Genomic DNA, 11,741 nt, shown 5'->3' with positions numbered 1-11,741 from the left:
AGGCAATTAATTCCCCTCTCGAATATTCCCTTTTATTCCCTCGTTCTGCTCTCTAGGCCAAAATCACCTACATCCTCCGATCCTTTGACCAACCCTATTTCATCACATCCAACGGATGAGATTGAATTTGAAACGCCACACACCGAAATTCTTCTATGAGGGTAAAATAAAATGGCAACTTTACGGTTTTCAGTTTTTCATGGCCTCCTTCTCTCCTACCAGCAACTATCCATCCCAAGTGCAATGTAATATTCCTTTGGAATCAAAGATTCTTTTTTTTTAGAAAAAAAATTCTTCACTCACGTTCACTATAAATACCCTTTTCTCTTAGGGTTGCAAAACCAAGCCTAGAACCACCGATCTTGAGATCACTACAACACACCCAAACAGAGCCTTATTCTTGAGAAACAAGTTTCTTCTTCAAAACAACATGTCTGGAACCGTGATTGTTTTTGACTTTGACAAGACCATTGTCGATGTCGACAGTGACAACTGGGTCATCGACGAATTGGGTTTCACCGATTTGTTCAACCAGCTTCTTCCCACCATGCCTTGGAACTCTCTCATGGTAAGCATTTCGTGTCATGTCTTTGTTTGTTTTTTTTTTTTCTGTAGCAAAAACTTAGATGCAATTCGTCACATGTTTTTGTGTTGTTCTTCTATCAAAACTAGAGTTTTACCTTCATAATTTGTATAGTAAAAGTTTGCATTTGCATTAAAAATTAATGTGTTATTGAGGTGAAACTCTAATTTTAAGGTGAGAACACGGTACTAAAAAGTACGAATTGCATCTAAATTTTGTATTTTTCTAATTTTCTCTAATACTCTGTTTTGCCCTTTTTTTTAAAAAAAAAATTAAATTTGCAAAATGCATTGTTTTAATGAAACGAATAACCGAGTCTTTTGTTTCTTTGTTTCGGATTTGCAGGACAGGATGATGATGGAGCTTCATTCAAAAGGTAAGACCATAGAGGACATTGAAGAGGTTCTGCATAGGATTCCTTTGCACCCAAGAGTAATACCCGCTATTCAAGCAGCTCATGCTTTCGGGTATGTAACGATGCTTCTCTTTTCCTTACACAAAATTCTGTTTCTGTTCTTTTTTTATTTTATTTTAACAATCTAAATTGGAGAGGAAATTTATGGTGGCATTTGTGTGTTTCAGGTGTGATTTGAGGATTGTGAGTGATGCAAACATGTTTTTCATTGAGACCATTCTGAAGCACTTGGGAATAAGGGAATACTTCTCGGAGATTAACACTAACCCAGGTTATGTTAACGAAGAAGGAAGGTTAAGGATTTTGCCTTACCATGACTTCAACAAAGCTTCCCATGGCTGCACTTTGTGTCCTCCAAATATGTGCAAGGTAAATACAATTTGTTTTTTTTGGTTATCTATTACCTTATCATTCTTTGATAAAGATAATTTTTTTCTTAAATAATTCGGACACGTGTTTGATTTGTTAAAATCATAACCAAAAGTATACTTGAGTTAATTCTGAATTGAAATCTCGCGTTAGTTTAAAAAAATTCAAAACTCGATTTATATAAACAGTTGGCAACAATACACGTTTCTAGATATTGCTTTCAAGTTTATCTTAACTGACTCTAGCTTCTGGGAAAGTATTATTTGCTATTTTTAATTGCAAAGATGGCTGCTAACGTGACTCAACGTGTTCATGAGTCATGAATTGATCCTATAACAGTGGAGTGCTGTCTCCTAATTTTTTTGCCTTTTAAAAAATTACAAAAATTCTGCTTAACCAACCAACCACTTTTTATTGGTTTTGGTCTCTGATTTGAGCCCACTGAATTTGATTTTAATCTAGGCCCACCAATAGTTCAAAATAAGTAAAAAATTGTCCACCAAAAGATGTTGGATGGAAGCTTCATATACCAATTAAGAAGTTTCTTTTATTTTTATTAATTGGGATTAATTATTATGATTCATTCTATTCATTCTAAAGTTTTTTTAAAACCATTTCAGGGTTTAATCATTGATAGAATCCAAGATTCAATTTCACAAGAGGGTAACAAGAGGATGATCTATCTTGGTGATGGTAGTGGTGACTATTGCCCAAGCTTGAGGCTAAAAGAGAGAGACTTTATGATGCCAAGGAAGAACTTTCCAGCGTGGGATTTGATATGCAAAGACCCTTTGCTTGTTAAGGCTGAAATTCATGGCTGGAGTGATGGAGAAGAGTTGGAGCAAGTTCTGTTGCACTTAATCGCCAAAATTTCAATGGAGGAAAATTCTCAGTTCATTTCATCTGATTGCAAGCTACAGACTCTCTCTGTCTCTGCTTTGGAGGGTTTGCCTAAAGTCCTCCCAGTTAGACCATAATTTCTTAGTATCTAAAAAAAATGTATCATAACTCAAAAAGGGGTTTTTCTTTTTTCGTTGATTAACCTTCATCACTAAAATTGTTAATGTTGGAAGTGGTCCAAAATGGGCAGCTATAATTTCTAGCAGATACAAATAGTGGTTTGCTCTAGATCCTTGCGGATTGGTTATTTTTATGTGTTTATTATTATTTTACAGTGGAAATTATTTGACTAAATCTGTAAGCTGAAATAAGCATGAATGAATGTGAAAATAATGAAAAGAGATGGATGCTAAAAGATAATAACATGTTTGTTTTTCTGTTTCGAGTTTTCTAAATCTATTTTCAACCAAAAACAAGAAATCTATGTTAATGTTAGTGAAATCCTAAGTTGAGGGTAACACTATTTATTTACTTATTTTTAATTTTAGGACTATTAGATTAAATAAATCATACTCTAGAAATGCAAAAATTGATATAAAACATGTGAATAATAAATTTGATTAAATTATATGACACAACAATAAATGCAAAAGTATAACTAAATGAATATAAATACAAATGAAATTGTTAAAGAAAGATTAAATTAATCTGCAGGTTCTTAGATTATTTAATTTTTTTTAATTAGGTTTATAAACTATTTTTTAATTATAAATCAAATAAAAACAATTGAAAACAATAGTTCAAAGCTGATTAGAAATAGTGAAGTCTATGTTTTTTTGAAAGTGAAATGGCCAAGTCTCTACAGACCAGGATTGTCACCTCTCCTGATATTTGATAATTTTTATTAGTTCTCTTTACTATGATAATTTTTAAATAGGTTATTGGACTTGTATTTATTTTTTAATTAGGTCTACATAAATCTAATTAAAAATTAAATACAAATTTAAGGACCTAATTAAAAAAATTTAATTCAGAAATCTATTTAAAATTTGCCAAATAATATGACAAAAAATATTTATGTTTTTAGCTTTTTTTATAAAATTATATATATTTAAAAAATATTTGAATAATTATTATTTAATTCTTAATAATTAATAATATAATATTATTTTATGAGTCAAAATTATTATATATAAAATAATCTGCTCAATAAAATTTATGATATATATATATTGTTATATTAAATATATTACTCTAAATTATGTTTTTTATTATATAAATCGTAAATCTTATATAAAAAGTGAGAGAAAGAGAGAGAACTTATCCTATGTTGTTATTTTTTAATTATATTTTAACCAAGGAAACAAATAGGGTGATATAGTCTAACCCACATGATCTATTTGATTATTTTTATTTTGAAATTTTGTATCTTTTAAAAAATTTAATTTAATTATTTATCTTATTTTTTTATTCAGTTAATCACTTATCTTTTTAAAAATTTTATTTATTTATGATATTTTCTTGATTCAATCTAATTATTTATATATATATATATTTTATTTTATTTGATCCTCAAGATTAACATTGTTAATCATTTAAAAAATAAACTTGTTTTTTTTTCATTTTTTTCCCATATTCTTTCACTTTATTTTTAAAAAAAAAATTAATACTTAAATGATTAAAGACATCAATCTTAAATAAAAAAATCAAATTAAAAAAAATATCTTATCAAAATAAACTTTGTTAAAGATAAAAAATTAAACTAAACCAACAAATAAAATAAAAATAAATTAAACTTTTTAAAGGATAAAAAACTAAACTAAATAAAAAAATAAGATATTTTTTTTTACCTATAATCTATAATATAATAAAATAATTATCTTATTGTATTTTATCTTATCATATTTTAACTATCAAAAAATGACCGCGGAGAATCTATCTTATCATAAAAATGAAAGTGAATTACATGAATTAACCTTCGCTGGAACCGGACTATACTCAGAATATTCTCATTGGCTGCACAAATGCATCCGATTCAATTCCCCTATCGAATATTCCCGCCTTTTCTTCTCAAGGCTAAACCTCCTACACCCTCCGATCCTCTGACTAACCTTAATTTCATCACATCCAACGGTTCAGATTGAGATTGAATTTGAAGTGCCACACACAAAAATTTCTTCTGAGGGCAAAATGGCATCTTTTCAGTTCAGTTTTTCATGGCCTCCTTTTCTCCCCTACCAGGTGCAATGTAATATTCCTTTGGAATCAAAGATTCTTTTTTTGGGGGGTTTTAGGTTTAGGCTTAACCCACATTCACTATAAATACCCTCCTCATTCTGGGCTACAAAATCAAGTCAAGAACCAATCTTGAGAGCACTACGAGACACCCAAATTGAGTCTAATTCTTGAGAAGGAGGTTTCTTCCTCTGGGTCATTGAGATTTTCTCCATTCTCCAAAAAAAAACAAAAACCATGTCTGGAATTGTGGTTGTTTTCGACTTTGACAAGACCATCGTCGATGTCGACAGTGACAACTGGGTCGTCGATGATTTGGGTTTCACCGATTTGTTTAACCAGCTCCTTCCCACCATGCCTTGGAACTCTCTCATGGTAAGCATTTTGTGTCATGTCACATCACTCACATGCTCTTTATTTTTTTTTTAATCTGAAATATTTAACTTTGCATAATGCATTGTTTTAATTTTAATGGCATGATTAACCGAGTCTTTTTTGTTTTTCGGTTTTGGATTTATAGGATAGGATGATGATGGAGCTTCATTCAAATGGTAAAACCATAGAGGACATTGAAGAGGTTTTGCATAGGATTCCCTTGCACCCCAGAGTTATACCTGCTATTCAAGCAGCTCATGCTTTAGGGTACGTAATTGTGCATCTCTTACAATTTATTTTTGTTAAATATGATTTAGGGAGGAAATTTATTGTGGGATTTGGTTTTTCAGGTGTGATTTGAGGATTGTGAGTGATGCAAACGTGTTTTTTATTGAGACCATTCTGAAGCACTTGGGAATAAGGGAATACTTTTCGGAGATTAACACCAACCCGGGTTATGTTAATGAAGAAGGAAGGTTAAGGATTCAACCTTGCCATGACTTCAACAAAGCTTCTCATGGCTGCAGTTTATGCCCTCCAAACATGTGCAAGGTATATATATTTCCTATTTTGTTAAAAGATATTTTTTTCATAAATAACGTGGACCTGTTTTTGATTTGTCGTGAATATTGAAAAATATACATGAGTTAATTCTGAATTGAAACACTCATGTTAGTTTAAAAATTCAAAAATCGATTTGTATAAACAGTTGGCAACAATACACGTTTTTAGATATTGTTTCCAAGTTGATCTGAACTGGCTGTAGCTTCTGGGAAAGAATTATTTTTGTATTTTTCACTATAAAGATGGCTGCTAACGTGACTCAACATGTTCATTGATCCTATAACAATGGAGTGCTGTCCCCTAATTTTTTGGCCATTAAAAAATTCTGCTTAACCAACCAACCACTCTATCGTGGTTTTGTCTCGTATTTGTGCCCACTGAATTTGATTATGGCAAGGAATAATTTTGACCTAGGTCCACCAATAGTTTCAAGTAAGTATAAAATCATCTACCAAATGATGTTGGATTGAAGCTTCTTATACCAATTAAGAAGTTTCTATCATTTGGAATTTTGTGACCAACTATTATGATTCTAAAATCTTATTTTATTTTCAACCATTGCAGGGTTTGATCATAGATAGAATCCAAGATTCAATTTCACAAGAAAGTAACAGGAGAATGATCTATCTTGGTGATGGTAGTGGTGACTATTGCCCAAGCTTGAGGCTCAAAGAGAGAAACTTTATGATGCCAAGGAAGAACTTTCCAGTGTGGGACTTGATTTGCAAAGACCCTTTGCTTGTTAAGGCTGAAATCCATGGCTGGAGTGATGGAGAAGAGTTGGAGCAAGTTTTATTGCATTTAATCAACAAAATCTCAATGGAGGAAAATGTTCATGAGCAGTTAATTGCATCTGATTGCAAGTTACAGACTCTGTCTGTCTCTGCCTAAAGTCCTCCAAGTTCAACCATAATTTCTTAGTTTATAGTATCTTTCAAAATGTATCATAACTCAACGGTTTTTTTCTTATTTCGTTGATAAGCCTTCATCAAATCTTCACCAAAATTGCTAATGTTGGAAGTGTCCAAGGTGGACATCTATCAAAAACAAATACATACCGATTTGCCCTATAAATCTTCACCAAATTTTGGTTTTCTATTTGTACAATTTTTTTTTGCGATAAAAGGAGAAAAAATGTTATATAAGATGAATAATGTAATAGAAAAAAACAAAAAAAAAATATTATAAAAACATTATACTAATAATATAACTTGCTACTTTAAAAAGTTGTCCATTTATAGTTAATAAGGAATTGCCACAAAAGGATAAAGGCCCCACTAAACAGTCCAGAGTCTGCAGACAGCTTATTTTCAAAAAAAAAAAAAAACATATGAAATCGAGAAATTTCAGGTGTTCCAAATGTTTTCTTAGAGTAAAGAACGATGCTAAATGTATTGGCTCAATTCTCTAGCTCAATTCTCTAACTCATTAATAATGTTGAAATTACTTTAGTATCATTAGAGCTATTGGACTCGAAGGAAAGGAGTTACCATGAGGCATTGAACTGTGTGTAATATTTTACTCTGTAGAACTCACTAGTGATGACTAGATTGTTGAATTTCTCTATCTGTCAAAGAGGAAATGGAAGCCACTGACATTTCGCTACTATCCTATGATGTCAAAATTTGTTTTTATCCCAAGCTCCCCACAGTTGCTAACTTATATGCTTGAGAATGAATGAGATTGTAGCTTCTGCTATTTCCCTTTTTTTTGGGTATAATATATCATTTATATATATTTTTCTTCTTGGGGTATAATTTGCCATTTAAACATATACTTTTTTTAAACATACTGTATAATTTGTCAAACGTGTAGATGTATATGTAACTAATAATAGAACATAACCGGGTTTATGGGAATGAGACACAATGTCAACACCTAATTTACTCTTATTTTTTATATTTATTTTTCTTTTCTGTTCCTAATAATAATTTAATAAATTTATTTCAGGCTCAAAATAATAAAAAAGAACAGAAAAATGGAATAGAAATAAACGGGCAAGCTAAGCCCAATAAGAAACAAAAATTAACATAAGAAGTTGTTTTGGGCCAATGGTCCAGTTGAGCTAAAAAATATGACCATTGTGCAAATTTAATTTTAAAATTTTAATATTAATAATTTATCATTTTAATTAAAAACAATATAAATATTATACTATTAAAATAAATATAATAGTATAAGCCATGTGATATAAAACAAATAGATCAATGGAAAGAAAATGTAGTGAAACATGACATCAAAGAGAAAGTCAGTATATGTTTATATTTATTAGTATATGACAACATATTAACAGTTAATATGATAAATTTATTCATTAAATAATTTATTTTGATTATACAAAATTATCAATTATGCAAATTATATAAACCAAAACAAGGTAACCTCCAATACTTTTACTAACAAATGAACAAAATTCCTAAAATTTTTAAAAACAAGGAGACAAAATATGCAAAATAAAACTTGTGACAAAATTGCAATATCACCAAAGTAAAACAGAAAATTGTTCAATCAAACCTATTTAAAATGATAACTTGTGCATTTACCTTAAAGACCAGTGCTATGAAAATCAGTTCAATTATTGACCCGATCAATACATTGGGTCAATGGATCAGAAGTACAATCAGTTAGTTACTTATTGACCTGGTATATATATTAAATTTTTAAAAATATATATAATATACCTAACATAATAATCAATTCATATTTTTATACTACAAAATTAAATTTATTATCATGATTAAACTATAAAAAATTATGTAGTCATTTATTATTATAGATTACTACTATTTTTTTGGGTATTATCATTAAATTACTAAAAAAACTCTTATTTCTCAGGACTAAATACAAAAGTTATCGAATGGTCATAAGCAAATATGTTGAAGATGTATAACACATAAATATTGAATCATATCATGATTAATACCATGATAATTAATTATATATATTGTTATTAAGATAAAAAAATATATTATAGAAGCATATTATATGTTATTTAATAATTAACTATTAACAATTTAACATAGTATTAGAATTGAAAAAAAAAACTCAATCAGGTCAAATTGGGCCAATTCGATTCGGATCATTGGATTTGATCAACCTAATCGGATCAATCTGGATCAAATCAAAACAAATGTATTTTCAGTATCTTATGTCTTAACCAGAGGACATCCGAGTTGAGCCACTCCAATTTTTATAACTATGTTACAAACAACGACAGCCAGAGTTTTGAATTTAATAAACACAGTTTATATAAATTAAGTCTATACAACAATTTTTTCGTACCATTGATTTCAGATTTCTGCCCTAGTACTCCATTCTTCTAGTACAAGGCTATTCAGCATGTTAACTCGTGTTAGAATATATCTATGTTCTCGACCATCCTTTCCTCTAAATTACTTGCCCCAACAAAAGAAAATGTGAAAAAGTGGAGAGAAAGTGGCTTTTCCTAATACTCACTACAATAATATCCTTGGAATCTAAATGCTCCTAATTAATATCATGCTTAATTACGTGCTAGCTCTCACCTTCTTTTCCTATAAATACCCTCTCAATTAGTGCATGACCTCACAGTTAGTTTATCTCTACATTATTTGTTTTGGTGCATTCAAATGGCTGGGATTGTAGTGATATTTGACTTTGACTCAACAATCATTGAGTGTGATAGTGATAATTGGGTGCTTGATGAGACCGGTTTAACTGAAAAGTTCTATCAGCTTCTTCCTAGCATGGCTTGGAACCCTCTAATGGTTTTCATTTATTTTTGTGCTTTACGTATTACTATATTTTTAAAGCTTATTTTTTTTTCATGTTTGGGTTATAATTTTCTTTTCCTAAAACATTGTTGCAGGATAAGATGATGAATGAACTTCATTCACAAGGGAAAACCATTCAAGACATTGTAGAAATTCTGAATAGGACACCAATGCATCCTAGGACTGTCCCTGCTATTGAGGCAGCTTATTCTCTTGGGTAATATCTGTTTCTCTTTCACTCTTCTTTATTACATGTAAATTGTACCTACTAAGAGAAAAAAAGAGAATATTTTCTGTGTTCACTTTTAATTATAAAACAATTACCTAGAGAAAACAAAAAATTGTTTTGACTGTTTGGAGAATGAATATATTTGAAAATAAAAAACAAATTAAAAATAAAGTAACGGTTTTGTAATTAAAAGTAACAGCAAAAAATATACTTTTTCAAAGTAATCTAGTAGCCCTTAAGTTTCTTTTATTTTTTCTCCTAATGAACACACCCCTGTGATCAAATAGCTAGTAAAACGTGTGTTACCATTAATTTTTCTTTTGTTGGTTGGATGAAGATTCTAATTAATGGCTATGGAAATGTATTCAGGTGTCACCTGAAGATTGTGAGTGACGCAAACATTTTCTTTATTGAAACAATCCTGAAGCATCATGGAGTGTGGAATTGTTTCTCAGAGGTCATAGCCAACCCCAGCCATGTCAATGAAGGGAGGCTCAATATTTGTCCATACCATGATTATCTTAAATCTTCTCATGGATGCAATCTTTGTCCACCAAACATGTGCAAGGCAATAATTGCATTAATTCCCAAGATCTATTTACTTATGGCCAAGCAATTAATTCTCATATTTATTCTACTTATATATGCTAATAACTCAAGTTTTTGTTATTTTACTTCCTTAATACTAAGCTAATGAATAATAAGTTAATAACCACGAAACAGTTATTGGGGGATGCTTTAATTTGGTCAATTCCACTTTTGAGAATATTAAATTAATATAATTTTAACACTTTGTGATTATTGACCTCACATCCTCCACTTTTCTGGTCTCTGTCATTTGTATGTCACAACCAGGGGAACCTGGCAACATTTGACAAAATTATGTCTCAAAAAATGTACATAAAAAAATTTCAATAAAAAATAAGATAATTCCGAGAAAAAAATTCATAAATATTATTGCTTATTTATCAAGATTGCACTAGAAATACTTTATATGTTTACAGTTTTTTATTTTTCCTCATAAGTTCTCAAATGACATACAGGGATTGGTGATAGAAAGGATCCAAAATTCCCTTGCAGCAGCAGGAAAGAAGAAAATAATCTATCTTGGAGATGGAAATGGAGATTTTTGCCCAAGTTTGAGGCTCAAAGATAGTGACTATTTGATGCCTAGAAAGGACTTTCCATTGTGTGATTTAGTTTCCAAAAATTCTAATAAGATAAAGGCAGAGGTACATGGTTGGAGAGATGGGAAAGAGCTTGAGCATGTTCTGCTACATGTTATCAACAAAGCTATTGGGGAAGGAAGCAACATTAACAATTCTACTCAGAAAGTCTCAGTTGATTGCAAGATGGGGCCCATTCCTATTGACACTCTTCAACCATTGCCTAAAGCCCTATCAGTTCCTCAGTAACTAGTCAGCTATAGTTACAATTTGCAAGGGAGAAATTATTAAGTAGTTCTATATCATCCACCACGTATATGATAATAATCTCTATAGGACACATATTCAAGTATTTAAGTTATGAAAAAAATACTGTGTCACATAAAAATTAGTTTAAATTATAATAGTCTCAAATCACCAAATAATTTGTCAAGGATGTTAATTTGTTACTAAAGCTGTTATACTCTCTTGTAGCCCTCAAAATAAAAAATAAGGGCCATTATTGTGTCTTATCAACTTCTGAATTATTTTAAGTACTGTTGTTGCATTCTCAGGCAATGTATGAGACCATGCTTTGGTAATAAAATATATTATGTTGAATAAAAGTATAAAAGGCTAAAGTAATTTGTGGTGCATGCCCATTGTTAAACAACCTTTTTCTCTTAATAAAAGCTTGAATTGTTAGCTGAAAAGTTAAGAATTAGACTTCTGCCTTTTGACAAGATATTTTTACCCGACAATTATTTTGTTAATTTGAAGCACGGATGAAACACATTATTGGTTCATGTTAAAATGTAACTAGCAAAACTGTGACTACTTTATTCAAAGGATTACGATACTATGCGATAATCAAATGGTTTTTAGTGAGAATTCTACAAATAGATTTTTAGGCAGGATATTATGTAATTGAAAGAGAATGTCGTATTATATTGTTAAGAAAATCAAAGATACATAATTTGTAGTAAGATATATTATTATTTAAGTAAAATTTATTTATTTTGAGCCATTTTTCTTACATGAAAAGGAATGTGAAAGAAATAATATGCGAAGATTCAAATTTATAATGAAACAGATCTTGCCATATCAAACAAAGATCTAGAGAAAGAATTTTAGAAACAAAGTTTAAGGTAGTATTTGGCAAAAAATTTCATACATTTTTTTTAAAGAGCTCTGCCTTTATTGCGTAGTGTGCCTAGACCTTTAATACATTTGG

The 11,741-nt window shown here is 30.2% G+C and overlaps 3 protein-coding genes across 3 annotated transcripts; all 3 read left to right on the top strand.

Moving 5' to 3' along the window:
- Window positions 1-319: 319 nt before the first annotated feature.
- Window positions 320-2,561, top strand: LOC114422324 (inorganic pyrophosphatase 2-like). Its single transcript, XM_028388624.1, has 4 exons — window positions 320-568; window positions 929-1,050; window positions 1,166-1,367; window positions 1,988-2,561. Exons 1-4 carry the CDS (start codon window positions 431-433, stop codon window positions 2,342-2,344), a joined length of 819 nt encoding a protein of 272 aa, XP_028244425.1. The 5' UTR covers window positions 320-430; the 3' UTR covers window positions 2,345-2,561.
- Window positions 2,562-4,482: 1,921 nt separating this feature from the next.
- On the top strand, window positions 4,483-6,526 carry LOC114422325 (inorganic pyrophosphatase 2-like). Its single transcript, XM_028388625.1, has 4 exons — window positions 4,483-4,817; window positions 4,963-5,084; window positions 5,168-5,369; window positions 5,946-6,526. The coding sequence occupies exons 1-4, from the start codon at window positions 4,680-4,682 to the stop codon at window positions 6,270-6,272; spliced, it is 789 nt and encodes a 262-aa protein (XP_028244426.1). The 5' UTR covers window positions 4,483-4,679; the 3' UTR covers window positions 6,273-6,526.
- A 2,412-nt stretch (window positions 6,527-8,938) lies between these two features.
- Window positions 8,939-11,133, top strand: LOC114422323 (inorganic pyrophosphatase 2-like). Its single transcript, XM_028388623.1, has 4 exons — window positions 8,939-9,127; window positions 9,229-9,350; window positions 9,732-9,930; window positions 10,406-11,133. The coding sequence occupies exons 1-4, from the start codon at window positions 8,990-8,992 to the stop codon at window positions 10,775-10,777; spliced, it is 831 nt and encodes a 276-aa protein (XP_028244424.1). The 5' UTR covers window positions 8,939-8,989; the 3' UTR covers window positions 10,778-11,133.
- The last annotated feature ends 608 nt before the right edge of the window (window positions 11,134-11,741 follow it).

The sequence above is a fragment of the Glycine soja genome, chromosome 8 (genome assembly GCF_004193775.1).
Source record: "Glycine soja cultivar W05 chromosome 8, ASM419377v2, whole genome shotgun sequence".
NCBI classification, from domain to species: domain Eukaryota; kingdom Viridiplantae; phylum Streptophyta; class Magnoliopsida; order Fabales; family Fabaceae; genus Glycine; species Glycine soja.
This window is presented reverse-complemented; position numbering and strand designations above follow the sequence as displayed.

Bases quoted from the DNA above. Each gene is read 5' to 3' on its own strand.
- LOC114422324 (XM_028388624.1), top strand. From the start codon at position 431: ATGTCTGGAACCGTGATTGTTTTTGACTTTGACAAGACCATTGTCGAT. The intron at 1,051-1,165 runs GTATGTAACGAT...TGTGTGTTTCAG, and splicing joins CAAGCAGCTCATGCTTTCGG to GTGTGATTTGAGGATTGTGA. The intron at 1,368-1,987 runs GTAAATACAATT...AAACCATTTCAG, and splicing joins GTCCTCCAAATATGTGCAAG to GGTTTAATCATTGATAGAAT.
- LOC114422325 (XM_028388625.1), top strand. From the start codon at position 4,680: ATGTCTGGAATTGTGGTTGTTTTCGACTTTGACAAGACCATCGTCGAT. The intron at 5,085-5,167 runs GTACGTAATTGT...TTGGTTTTTCAG, and splicing joins CAAGCAGCTCATGCTTTAGG to GTGTGATTTGAGGATTGTGA. The intron at 5,370-5,945 runs GTATATATATTT...CAACCATTGCAG, and splicing joins GCCCTCCAAACATGTGCAAG to GGTTTGATCATAGATAGAAT.
- LOC114422323 (XM_028388623.1), top strand. From the start codon at position 8,990: ATGGCTGGGATTGTAGTGATATTTGACTTTGACTCAACAATCATTGAG. The intron at 9,128-9,228 runs GTTTTCATTTAT...ACATTGTTGCAG, and splicing joins TGGCTTGGAACCCTCTAATG to GATAAGATGATGAATGAACT. The intron at 9,931-10,405 runs GCAATAATTGCA...AATGACATACAG, and splicing joins GTCCACCAAACATGTGCAAG to GGATTGGTGATAGAAAGGAT.